The following is a 14,223-nucleotide window of genomic DNA, read 5'->3' on the forward strand; positions in this document are numbered from 1 at the left end:
CAGTGGTTTCGCAAGAAAGTTGTTGAAGTGGCAGATACCAGAGTTTGAGAGGAACTATTTAGCCTGTACACTAGTGTTGGGGTTTTTTTTAAACAAGCTTTTTAGTCTGCAGAAAGTCTGAGTACCTGCTGTTGTACAGTAGTTTTGCTTCGTGCTTATAACTTCCGTCTTTTAGGATCTATGCTTTGGCCAGTTCAAATCCCACTGGACCGAAACTGGGCAAACAGGTTGCCTCACCAGATGAGAATTGTGTTATGCAAAAAACACATAGTTATTTTCAACTTGTAAGAATTGGTTTGCTTTTATTTCGGGGCTTCATTTGACTTCATGGACCTTTTTGAGCTTCAGTTTAAAAAAAAAGGCAAAAGCAAAATCTACCTTTAATCCTCAAAATGTGTAGGGAGTGTAATGTGGAAAATAAAGATTGTGAAGTAGTAGAGATATTGAGACTTAAAGAATGGATAAGGAATGTGCACTGTGGCTACTTCTAACCTTTAATTTTTTACACAGTCCTTACTGATTTCCCAGTGTATTTACAATCCTCTTTCTAAGAATATGTCATTAATTTTGTATTGATACATGGCATAAAATTGTGAAATCAAGGTTTATGCCAACAGTCTCAGTATGTACAGTTACTTTTTAAAATTTTCCAAATGACCTGCATTTCTCCAGGTTTCAAACTTGTTTTTGCAAAGCTTTATTCCTACTCAGTGCTACTGTGTACCTGTGCAACAGTCCTCTGGAATTTGGTGGCAAAAAAGGATCAAATTATGAATAGAACAGCATTTTCCTCCTGTTGTCTGACAGGGGAGCTTCCCATGTTGTAGGACTTCATTTTATTAGCCAAAGTTTTTATTTTCACTGTCGATTTCAGTTTGTCTTGTCCTTCGGTCTCCTCTGAGTGAGACAAACGATGATATTGCATCATGCTGCATCCAAAGCTTCTCGGTACGAGGCAGCCCTTTATTGGTGCAATCACCTGGTGACAGCAGCAGCACGTGCAGCTCTGGACTGATGGCTAAGCTGACAAATTGAGCTGACATCGAGTGGATAAGGGTAGGGTGGAAAGCTCTGAGAAGCAACAAGCAACAGGGGGAAGCCTTTAAGAGGTTTTGCTCCCTCCTGCCCAGATGCAAAAAGCTGTACCTGTGTTTGGGCAGTGATGGAGCTGCGATGGCACTGCCTGCCCATGCTCTGGGTACTGGGGGAGAAAGGGGTGAGCTGAGGCTGCAGGCATCTCACTCCTTCTCCCGAGGCCCCTGGCAGTCCTGTGCTTCCTCCTGCACGCTCAGTTCCTTTGCATTTCTGGAGTTAATGTGATTTTCTGTTGTTGTTTTGTGAGATGTAAGAAGCAGAGGGTGCAACTCCTCGGGATGCTGATGGGCACCACAAGACTGTCTAGAGATAACGTGGTGTGTCACAGGCTGGGAAGGGAGTGGTTTATAAGTAATCTCAAGTCCCATGCTTTAGAGTTAATGCCAGTATCCATTTATTAATGGTTAGAGTCAGCTCTGTGATCTGTTGAGCAGATTATTATTTGTTATTTGATTATTATTTATTATTCCTTATGCCTGGTTTTGAAGCCGTCAGACCTGGTTGCTGCCAGACCCCAGGGCAGAGAGGGAGTGGGACCTCAGATCTTACCCACAACGGTGGTTCCTCTGTTTTTATCTTAAGGGACATTCATATAATTTTAAAGTAGTCTCTGTTTGATAGATGAAAACCTCACACTAGTTTGTGGCAAACTCAGTTTTCGGTTTGGGGTGGTATTACCTGGTGTTTATGGAAAAAAAACCAAACTTTCAGCTTTGCTTGCTTGTTTCTACTCTATTTCTTTTAAACAGGACAAGCTGTACTTTCCAGTAATATGGTCTATTTCAAATATTTTCATATTTTTTATACCTTTGTAATTCCTTTTTATTGTTTGAAAGAAACACTGTACAGTGCACTGGGCCACATCCTCTCCCTACATATCCAGAACTCCTCATTCTTTGCACTGAGTTAGTATCACCATGCAACCTGCAATGATTAATTTCAGTCAGGATCATTTATGGCAAAGACATTTCAAGCAGGCCATATGACAAAACATAATATATATTCAAGGAGACAGAATGAATTACTCTGAATAACATAAAAAGTCTTATCTGACCATGTAAATTGGTAGAAACTGCAAAGGGAGATACTTTGTAGCTCAAGATATTTTTCAGTTGAGTTCAACCATGTATTATTTTTTAATTTCTTTTTGCTACAGATTTATTTTCATCATCAGTGTTAGTTAATTGGGGAAAAGGAAATTATTTTATTCATACTTTTGTGGACTTTTTTTCCTGATTTTCTTCCTAGTAACTTAGTTAACTCCTGTTTAACTTTATTTTTTCTTTAGAAAGTCACAGTACACTAACACTGTAGGTATCCCTGATGTTTTCAAATTAAGAGCTGTCTGCTCTGTGACATTTATCTAATCAGATGTTGGAGCACTACACAACCACTGAGGCATAAAAGTGAGACTATCAGGTAGCTGGAATGTAAGGAGAAATTAAATACTTTGATATCTTCTGTTGACCCATCCTGGAATTTGAGGGAGGTATCAGCGCTAACCACACGCGACTCTAAGCATTGTGAAAATGTACGTGCCTGCAAGGAAATACAGCCTTGTTTTATATTGCATCTGAGGAGTTTGAATTCCAGCCATGAACTGCTCCATCCCAGAGCGTGCTGGGCATAGAGCTTTGTGTGCTGATGCCCCCCATGCCACTCCTGGGATGGGTGGATGGGAGTTCTCTCTGGTTTGATGTCTGAGGAGCTCAGGGATCAGGGTGATGGGTGCAATCAGCAGAGAAGTAGAACCGAATCTGGGTGATAAGGCTGCTAATAGTAATTTCCAGCTTTCCATTTCAGATGTGTTTCTGTGTATAATTTATGGATACGAGCCGTGCCTCGTGTTCTCTCGCTGCTCACTGAGTGCTAAGAACAAAGTTGGCCTTCAGGAAACATTAAAGTGAACACTCTGCATAAGGACACTGAATGTTTCTGAAGAACTGTAATAGAGAAGAAACTCCCCTGTTAGGCTCTGAGAAAGGGAGACAATACACAACGTTTCTGTGTTTGATGTGGCACTTTGTTCTGTGCATGGCGAGTGCGAGACTCCTCACCACAGCAGGCTGGAGAAGCTGCCACGGAGCCTCACAATGAGCGTGGCAGCCTGGAAAGCTGGGAGGGAGACACACTTCCAAAGTGTGGCTTCACCAGCTGTGCTTGTCTTCCCATTTTCACAGGTGGTGGCCTTAGGAGAAGTGCCCGATGGGACGGTGGTCACTGTCATGGCTGGAAATGATGAGAACTACTCTGCAGAGCTGCGAAATGCTTCTGCTGTGATGAAGAACCAGGTGGCCAGATTTAATGACTTACGATTTGTGGGCAGAAGTGGAAGAGGTAGGCCACTGCCTTTTATGTGTCCATAATTAAAGAAAAAGCCATGTCTGGATGTAAGGCTTACTTTGCAATGAAATACTGATGAATCCAAAAATCCATTGTTCATAGAATCATAGAAAAGTTTGAGTTGTAAGGGACCTTAAAGCTCATCTAGTCCCAACCCCTTGCCAAAGGCAGAGACACCTTCCAGTAAACCAGGTCTCTCAGATTGTCAGCCTTTCATGTGAAGAGATGCACACTTATTTTGTTGGTGAACTTCAGCATTTGCACAAAGCAAGTTAAGAGTTTTCTTCAGTTTTTCTGACTCTTCACATCTCTGTAGTCTTTTATCAGATACAGGTTTTGAAAATGGAGTTGCAGAGTACCTGCTTTCCTATTTTAATGACATAGGAAGAGTGGAAGGAGAAGGGTATACGGGTTACGTGGAGTCAAAGAGTGTATCTCAGGCCATGGTAGTGAGAGGTGGAGAATTCCCTTCAGCGGTAAAGCTGCTTCTGAAGTTGTTGTAGAAGGCCTGTAATTAGGGGGATTTTGCATATCACATGTGCTATAGGTTGTATTCTTTAAGGACTTAGATCTTTCAAGGCATAACAGTTGTTGATGGAAAGTTTACCAGTGACTTGTCTGCCCTTTACGATCAAACTGCTGATAACCTGTGAAAATCTGCCCCACTCTTCTTTTTAGCAAGCTGGTTGACTTTTTATGAATTGCTGGTAAGCTTGGGCTTGAACTAAATGTAACCTTTACTTTAAATAACAGGGTAACTTTAAATTTTATTTTATTTCTGAAGATGTCAAGTACTGTCATTGTCTTCCAGCTCTTTAGGAGCTTCCTATAATCTGGAAACAGCACTGCACTTATAGGAAGCCTTTGTAATCATTGTAAGTTTGCAAGAATTCCTCTTTAAGGGTCTCATACTTGCTTTCAAACTTCAGGCAATGATTGAAAGGATGCCTTGAAGGAAGCTGGCACTGCAGCTTTTGCTGCAGGAATCTTCAGAGTGATTTGTTATGTCAGTCATTGATTCATTCTATGTATTTTTTTTCCTTTATGTATTTGAAGTAATTATTAATTTTTCTAAACTAACCCTGCATGGGGAAAACCAAAGCAACAAAAGCAGAACAACTGTGCTGGAAAATTAGCAATAAAACTAATTTTACAGTAATATTCTTTAGAAAGAAGTTGCAATTCATCTCAAGGAAGAGTTTTTGTCCAAAAAGAAATTCACAGTGTGGCAGAGGCCCAGATAATCTAAATCAGCCAGCACATTTTTACAAGTGCTTTGTGAGAGTGAGTCCATAAGCATGGCTTACAGTGACTATTTTATATTTTAGTGACCTGGCCAAAAATTCTTTATCATCTTAAAACTTGAAAAATATTGATAATAAAGAATAACTTGAAATGTAGAATAACTTTTGCAACAGTAATGCAATATAATTACAGAGTTTATTCCCCTTTTGAATAAGGTGTTGCCTATCTCTTCCATTTATCTTCCTTCCTTTTAAAAAAACTGTTTGCCTCATTATTCTGCTGATGGATTAGGTTTGAAAGTTCTCTGGCTCCATCACTACTGCTGCCTTATAGCAGAAGTTCAGTGGTGTATCAGTCTTTCAGTAATGCTGAAAAAGGACTGAAATGTGATGTGCTACCTCTGATCTGTGAATTTCATTTCAAACCTATGATATATACTTTCTATTAAAGCATAGGAAATTAAATAGCAGCCTAAAACCTCAGTAGATATGGCTGCAGACACAAACAAAAGCCTCCTAAAATTTGGTTCCAGCTCTTTAATTTATATTTTTATCTAGCAGGCTTGGAATAGACTTTTTCTCTGATCAATCCGGGTAGAATCTATGGAAAAGTGATAGTGTACTTTTCAAACCCTCAACATATTTATTTAAGAGACTTCAAAGAAAAACAAAGGGTGTGCACTGTTTTACTATATTGGCTTTCTGAGTTTTGGCTAGTTTCCCAAATAGCAATTTTTATATTTAAAAAAAAAAAAGGAAAAGTTTTTTTTTTAAAAAAGGAAGAAAAAAGACAGACTTAACTGCTTGCAGACTTTTCACGCATGGAAGATGAAGAAAGCTTCTTTTGATGAAGTGTAATTATGTCCAAACAGAGCTGACCCCCTCCCCCTATATTTCTTATGATCTTAACGGAAGAAAGTAGGGCTTTTCCTTTGAAGCAGCCGGGACTCGGTGGAGGATCTGAAATGCTGCATTCTGCTGCCAGAGGCAGGATGGAGAAATTGGTCCAGACTTGTCTTCCAGACTTAGAACAGAGAGGGGGAGAAAGAGACAGAGACAGAGAGAAAGAGAGAGAAGGATAGAAGGTGAAAGAGTTATCATTAATGACAGATTTTTAGAACTCTGCTTCAAATACCGGGAAAAGAAAGCAGTGGTTACAAACAGAAGTGAGAAAGCTCCTTACGTAGACAAATATCGGTAAATACAGGTCTCAAAGTAGAACAGGAAAAAATAAAGTAATAAAGAAATCCTTTTTAGGTGGCAAGAAACTAATCCACACCTGTTCTTGACTTCAGATTTACATCTTTCTATGCAGCTCATGCTTTGATCTCTGTATCTCTAAATTTGATTGTGAAGTCTGAATCATCAGCTTACCACTTCAGCTCCTCTCCCACGTTTTTACTTGCTTCCCATGGCTCAATGGAGAAACTCGATTTTTATACATATTAATGTTGCTTGCCTGACAGAAGCTTCACGTTTCTGTTTGTATAATGTCTCCTAAACACCATTTTTGGATTCATAAGCATAAGTAACCAGAGTGTTTGATGCAAATGCAGCAGTTGTTGTATGTGGTTTTCAGGCGGTAGCTCACTTTTACAAGCCTGGTCCACAGCACAGAGAAGAAAGAATTCCTGTCTTCAATAAGCAAAAGATCATAACCTTAATTTTGTTGTGTCCTGATACTTTAATCACATTAGCATCTAACTGAAAAAGTATGCAACACGCACACACAAGCTGCTGAGTCTCCTTTCAAGCTCATTTCTGGGGTTTGCCTTGTGCTTCAGCATATGTCCATCTCATCCTCCTCTGTGTCAGCTCGGCTCACATGTGTGAATAACAAAGAATGCACAGTTTAGACACACTGAAGCAATAGTGCCAGATGACTGCTTGGCTGGGGAATTTAATAAAAGAGAACTACAATTAGTCTTTAGCCTCTGAAAGTGGATAGTTGAAATGACTAAGGGCAATAAAGAAAGGTGATAAAAAGTGCATTAAAGGATTTTGTAGCTGAGGAGAGATATCTGTGAAATAGCTGTGGAAGGCATCAACATCAGTGAAACAGTGAACAGTAAAAATTTATTTCATTCTTAATCCTGCAATATGTAAATCATCTCTTGAAAGCTCTGAAGTGTGCTGGCAGGGCCACGCAGCTCCCCACAATGAAGTGCTCTGTGGTTTATGGAGTGTGAGGGGGCTTCGTTGGTGTTACTCCATCCATGCTTTGGTTTGGTAAAACACCAGTTAGGGAACAAAACCAGTTTCCCTTTCAAATTAGCTGCTCATCTCTTCAGCTTAGGCTGGCTGAGAGGTGACATTGCAGAAATTCTCACCAGCAAGGTCTAAATATAGCTCTTAATACTAAGGAATTCATTTTTTTTTCTGGCTAGCGTGTCCTGTTGAGATTTATTTAGTGTAGAAAACCTCACAGGGCTTTTCTATAGAATGATTTTACAGTATCTTACAAATAGCATATTTTGTTAATTTTTTGTCATGATAGACTTTTATATGGCTTTGGTGTATAAAGTAAACAGTAGCACTGAAGGTCAAATTCTTCATTCAAAGGTGTGTGGAAAAGCCCCTTTAGTACCTTTGTTACCAGTAATATTCTACTGATTTTCCAGAGCCAGCTGTGAGCTGAATGTCATCAGCATACAATTTAACACTCAGAACTTTTTGACGTGACAAGCTGGTGCCAAAGGAAGCCTTAAACCTGTCCCTAGAGAATTATGTATATCCAAGCAGTAGAGACTGAATTCCTGCTTGGAGAGGAATAAAAGGCATAGACCCTTCCCAGCCCCAACCAGGCAGGTGTGGAGGCACTGTGTGCTTCAGCAGGGCTGGTGCTGCCCACACACCCACTGTGTGCTGGCAGAACATACAGTTCACCTCTGGGACAGCAGGTGGGCAGGAGTGGACAAAGACTGGGCATCCTACACACACCTCACTCTCCTCCTGTGATGCTCTGAGAAATAATGCCTTTCCCAGTGAAACTGGGGAAAGCCACCTTTATCTGTCACCACCGGGACAGAATTCAGACTCCTGACATTTTTGCATGCTTAAACTCAAAGAGAACAGGCTTGGATTAGATATGAGGAGGAAGTTCTTCCCTGTGAGTGTGATGAGGCCCTGGCACAGGTTGGGCAGAGAAGCTGTGGCTGCCCCATCCCTGGAAGTGTTCAAGGCCGGGTTGGACACGGCTTTGTAGCAACCTGGTCTAGTGGAAGGTGTCCCTGTCCATGGCATGGGATTGGAACTGGATAATCTTGAAGGTCCCTTCCAACCTGAACCATTTCATAATCCTAATATTTTCTGAGGTCCTCTCCATCCCTCTAACCTGCATCTCCCAGAGAGCTGGGCACAGCTGTAACACAGCTTCACCTGGAAAAACATTTTACTCTAAATAACAGTTATATTTCCTTTTAAAAAACCCATGTCACATTCTAGTTCATGAAAATTATAGCCAAAACAGTTTGAAGTTGCACTCCTGATAATAAATGATGCGTTTCTTAGGCAGGTTTGGGGAATTATATGGCTTGGACCAGAAAGAAAGACCAATTACCAGATTTGACAGCCAAAGCTCTGTTCTGTATTATGCCTTATATATAAGCTGTTCTGTATTAGGCTTGAAAAAAGTGCATTAAGTTTGTGCTGTTACATATCGTTTAAGATTTGTGCCTTGATTGAATGCCTTCAGAGTTCAGTGAGAGGAAAAGCCTTAGCAACAAAAATGCACAAATACACCCAGGGAAGGGGAGGGGGGGCGGAGGAAAAGAGTTTTAAGTGTCTGGTAAAGTAGCAGCTTAAATGAGCATGAAGGCCAAAGATTGCTGACTGTTTTATTGAGTCACTGTTGTACGCCCACCTTTTCCTGTCTTGAAACAGTTTTCAGTTTTGACTATCTGACATGACTAACCGTTGCATATCTAACAGATTACAACTGTCAGTGAGTCTCCCAAACGGGGGCCAGCGCCTCTGAGAATGAGTGCTCAGACACAGGCAGCTCCCTTTATTTATTTCTTTTTAACGTTTTCATTCAGTTAAAGTCTGCAGACGAGCTTGTGCAATCTCTGCCTGAATTCGAGCTTTGTAAAGTTAAGGGAAAAAAATAAAAAGGCAACAATGCAGGCTGACGACAGCAATGTACGTGCACACAGACACTTCTCACCCCCATGGGAAAGCTGGGGGCTTTCTCAGTATTTCAGAGATGGAATATATATATATAGGGGGAAAAAAGGCGTGTTCCACTAATAGTGACATCATCATATTAGCCCTGGCATATGAAAGACAGGAGACACTGATTCCCTGTTAAAATATCTCCCACGAGGAACATATATTCTTTCCTCATCTTATTGTAGTCAAGTGAAACAAATGAAATGATAAAACTGTGTGAAGTAAATAACATGTGGTCACATTCTGCTCTCTGTCACACAGCTGCGAAACTGGAGTAAATTTTTAAATTATCTGCTTTGCTTTGGATTTACACCACTTTCAATACAGCAAAGAATTTGGCTTGTCCTCAGCAGTGAATCACTTTTGTTCTGTCATTGTATGATGACCCATTATTAAATAAGAAACATTTAGATTGTCAACACATGGACGTATTCTTGACACAGAGTAAAACTGAAGGGGAAGAAAACTCCTATGGTCAGTTATGTTTTTAATTTTCACGATTGTGGTAACGACAGGGAATAATTTTAAACGTCTCTGATTCTTTACTGAACATGCATGTGACTGTTTTCATGTTGTAATCACTCATTCCTTGTTGTTTTTTTCCCTTTGTAGGGAAGAGCTTTACTTTGACAATAACTGTCCTGACAAATCCCCCCCAAGTCGCTACATACCACAGAGCTATAAAGGTTACAGTGGATGGGCCAAGAGAGCCAAGAAGTGAGTATTATATTTTTGTTTTAGCTCTTATGTCTCATTAATTTTGTTTAACAGAGACCTGTAAATGAAATACGTATATCTTTGTCAAACTTTGGTTCTTGCTCAGCAAAATATGTGAGCACATGCTTAATTTGGAGTCTATTGGACCACACACATACTTGCATTAAACACACACACTTAAGTGCTTGGCTGCATTGGGCAATCCCAAACCTGATTCTCGTTCACATCAAGGTCTTGATACATTATCTGCCAGTGTAAATGAGAACTAAACCCACTGTATTTATATATAATCTGATTTAGGCTTAATAGATATGATCCTACAATGTGCTAAATTCTCTGAAGTCCTGTAAGCTTCCAACTGAAGACATTTAGAACAAAACAGGAGCCTGATCTTTCAGGATCAGTCCTAGCACAGAGAGAAAATATATAATATAGTGCCTTTTTGTTTGCCCTTAAATTCTTTTGCCATCAGATAATTAATGCACCTGGTTAATCTCATCATACCTGAAATTGGTTTTCAGCTATGGACTCATCGCAGAGCCCGAGGGGCCAAAGAAAGATTAAAAAATCAGTATATCAGCATGGTCTTTGTTTCTCATTTGTGCACAGAAATTGTATTTTATTTAAACATAGTCCAGCAGATTTCCACTGAGCATGTTTATCTCATAGCCGTGCAAACCTAAGAAGAATCTATTTGCAATGATTTATCCATTTTGCAATAGCTTTATTTTTATGACAATTGTGTTTTGTCATGTTCGAGCAGTTTTATGGATAGCACTTATTTTTAGATACAGTCAAGCCTGGTTAATCCATCAGGATTTATCTGGCTGTCTCTCTGTCTAGCACATTTAGCTGGTAACCAGTCCCACATCATATGGGTATCACTGACGAGCCAGCTCTGGAGTTTTTTCTTAATCTGCCTAGAATGCCTCTTTCTAAATTGATTGGATTAACCAGGTATAGCGTTATTTAAATTACACTTAGAGATTAAGAATTATTTGATGAATACCCACATTAAAAGCATCCCTATAATGGAAGCATCTCAAACAATTATTTTGCCTTTGATCTACACATACAAACGAGACCTTCAAGGAGCTTTCACGGTGTTTTGTTTAAAATACCACAAAGACAGAAGTAGAAAGACGTAGACAGAATTCATGCAGTTAAGTGTTTCTCGTGCTAATACACGCTGTAGAGTCACCTCCTCTTGCACAGAGAGACAGGACTGAAATGCCTCCTCTGAGAACTGCCCAGGCTGTAGAGTTTCACCTTGAGTAACAGCTAGGAAAAAACAAGTAGCTATGGATAAATTTCATTACATAGATCCTTGTGTTGCTACCTGCTCACAGCTGAGGTGTCTGGATGTCACAGCAGGGGGATTTTCATTCTGTCTTCTCCCCCGACCTGAGTCAGTTCCCGTTTTTAATTGTCACTTGTGGCTGGTGCTCCCTGTAACGTACTTGGAGGACACTGGGGAAACTGCATTCATGGACTAAAAAGCAGGGGATAAGTTATGTATCATTTTGCAATTCCCATTTGGAGGCTGTTTCCATGTATTGAAGCATCTGCAAAAGGAAATCTCCCAGCAGAGGATACAACCGCTGAAAGAGCAGAGAGTTTTGAAAATGGTGGGGGGAGTAGCGTGGGCTTAACCTGTGTAGCACAGAAAGAGAACCTGCTGGCATGGGGACTAACTGTTCTGGTGATCAGTGGATTTAAAGTGAGGCTGTGTCCACAGAACTTACTAAGAGTTCCAAGTTCTACTGGAATTTTTTTAGTTTGGACATAAAAGGCCTCTGTACATCATGCCTGTTGCTGTTTTTATTGTATAACTGAACCTAGGAATGCTCAGTTACTGAGTTAGTGTGTTTCTTCATATTTTTCTTTTTTTTTCCCCTTCTTTATTTTTCAGAAAGTCAAATTTGAGCTTGAATGTCCATCTGAATTTTAATGTTTCAGCAAAATAAGCTCTACTCTGGGGTCAGTTTGATTCTGCAGGCTCTGTTAGTGCAGTCTGATACTTTCAAGGCTATGACAACTCCAGAGTGACTCGTTACTACTAAACTTGAATTTGTAGAGAAAGAGTAGCTCCAGTGAGCTGTGGGAGTCTCACTGAAGTTCTGCTTCCTTCTTAGATCCCCTGCACTCATGTAGATTTATTACTGTTTGGTAAGAACCATTCAAGGAGTGTATCTGGCATTTATGTCGCATAAGGAAAATTAGGTGGTTGGGGGCAATAAGGAATTCAAGGAGTGGCTCTGATATCAAAAATGTTTGTCTTAAGAAATTATGTATCGGCAAATAGTGCCCCTCTCTGCCAGGATCTGTATTTCACTTCAGCATCTCAAGCATGTTATCCTAGTTTTCTTCTCTCTGGCAGCTCTACCAGAGCTGTCACATCACAAACAACTTTTTTCTTAATATACACATCTGGCGTTGGCAGTTGGAGCAACTTCATAAGAGCACATGATCATCATTCATTACAAGATTAAAAAGTACCCCATGGCATCATTGATGTTTTTTAACTTTGATCTTTTGCAGTTGTGATTCATCTCAGTTATAAAACTTCCCTTTAAAGGAACACAACTGATGACTTATTAGAACCTTCATTCTAAGGAGCGTAAACATAAAATTATGCACATCTTTACAAAATGTCACTTACTTTGTTGCCAGCTTATCATTTTAAGACATGACATCATGCTTTAGATGGTGAATTTGTAAGGCTTGTTTGTAGGCAAGGCACTCTGACCTTCCCCTGGCAAGTAGATTCAAGTGAACGAATGCTGTGAGATTCCCAGCAGCAGTAGGAGCAGCAGCAATGCCACGACAGATATCACAGTCATTTAGAGCCCCACTTCAAGAGTGCTGAACAGCCGTGGCATGCAGGACTCCAGTTGGTGTTTTGGATGCTCAGCACTTCAGAAAGTCGGGTTCTTAAATGTAAGTGCCATTTAGTCGTATTAAACATCTGCTTGTAGAAGCTTGCTGTCTTGCCTCTCTGTTATTATTTTAAAATATTTTAATAGAGACAGTGATGTCAGGTTGCTCTGTTAGGAAAACTTGCCCGTTTCTAGATGAGAAAAGGTCTTCTGGTGATTTTTTCTTAGAAAAGATTTATTTTACTTAATCTCTTCCAGTCTATCTAGATTACTGTCTAGGGACATCTACTGTGTTGCACAGTCTCTGTGCTGGATTGAGACAGCGCATTGCACTCTGCGTGATGGAGTCTAGAGACTGGGTTGTATAAGATATTTGGGAGTCATTAGGAAATCCTGCAGATATTTTTCTCTCCTCATATCCAGGATAAAACCTCTGCCACATGCACATCTTAGCCAGCAGAGCTGCCTTCCAGCTGGGAGGGCTGAAAGAAGTTTTCCGGAGAAGTTGTCATGAGGTCATAACTGACCGACAGATAGCCAGAGATGACTGTAAAAGAAGTCAAAGAAATAAAAACCAGAACAAAACACCAAACAAAATCTTTACCTAAGCCCTCCTTTAATACCTTTGCCTTATCTCATTACAACTACAGAAATAATTATTTTCCCTTCCTTAGTGTATAGGAGACACATCCTCGTCTCTGGCTGCTTTGAGCACAAACCCAGTCAGGAGGGAAATCATGAGAAAGGAGGGAGGAGAGGTGTTGATATTTTTATATTTTGCCTGACTTCCAAGAACTTTAGTTCATCTCTAATTAAAGGTAGGCTCTAAGAGCACTTACCCCAATTTTCTTTATCAGTGTGAATGAAAAAGCAGTTCTGAGCTTTGAGCTGAAGCATTTGAGGGGAGAAGACTGCTCAGTTTCATTCAGCTCCTGAATATTTCTCTGCTGCTGCAGCTTGCAAGGTGCACACGTGATGAAAGGTATGAGCAAACACCACATCGCCTTTTTGTCTGTGCACGCTGCGGAAGGCAGCAAAAGCCAGCCAGAGGTTCTGCTCAGCCTCCACATTAACTGTTTGGCCTACCCGGCTTATAAAATACAGATAAGTGATTGAGATTTTTGAGATTCCTCGACTTAAAACCATAACAGTTTGTAGGAAGTTCTCCCTCTTTTCTTTCAAAGGCAGAGTGGGTGGAGGGATAAGTCTGGGGCGAGTGGAATGTGCTTTGGAGTAGAACAGCTTTAAATCTTTCAGTTTGCCTTTTTAAAAATGTTTTTTCTCATTTTCTTTTTTTTTTTAAATTTTTCTTATTTTTTCTCTTTTCCTTTCTTTCTTTTTTTTTTTTTTTTTTTTGTTGACTGCCTGTCAGGAGCTGGGCTGGTGGCCAAGCAGGAAATGACACATCGAGAGGCATTTGTGTTGTGCAACATTTTGTGGAACTGATGCAAGGATACATTGTCTGTTTACGCATTCCTCTGCTAACAGCCTGCATGGCAGTAATTTTATTCAGGGACACATGGCATGCAACAGCAGCGAGCTAGAGCCCTAACGTCCCTTTATGCAGAGCTATCCCAGCGGTTAAAACACGCTGTGTTGTCCCTCGTTTCGAATATTCTCTGGCTTGCCTTCAAAAACCACTGTATCAGCCCCCCCTTCCTTCCCAAGAATATATTGGTTTGACTGTGGGGTTTTTCGCACTGTAGTAAATTGGGGCAGTGCAGAGAGGGTTTGCAGAGCAAGAGGAAGTTTCACAGGCAGGTCCCCCCTACCTC

General features: G+C 40.4%; 1 protein-coding gene across 2 annotated transcripts in view; it reads left to right on the forward strand.

The window, feature by feature from the left end:
• RUNX2 (RUNX family transcription factor 2) overlaps positions 1-14,223 on the forward strand; it is a 158,136-nt gene that overhangs the window by 68,962 nt on the left and 74,951 nt on the right. For both annotated transcript variants that reach the window (XM_071548206.1, XM_071548207.1), the window contains 2 exons: positions 3,276-3,432; positions 9,465-9,569. In XM_071548206.1, the coding sequence (XP_071404307.1) occupies positions 3,276-3,432; positions 9,465-9,569 (262 nt within the window). The remainder of the gene's footprint in view (positions 1-3,275; positions 3,433-9,464; positions 9,570-14,223) is intronic.

This window comes from Pithys albifrons, chromosome 2 (assembly GCF_047495875.1).
Source record: "Pithys albifrons albifrons isolate INPA30051 chromosome 2, PitAlb_v1, whole genome shotgun sequence".
NCBI classification, from domain to species: Eukaryota; Metazoa; Chordata; class Aves; order Passeriformes; family Thamnophilidae; genus Pithys; species Pithys albifrons.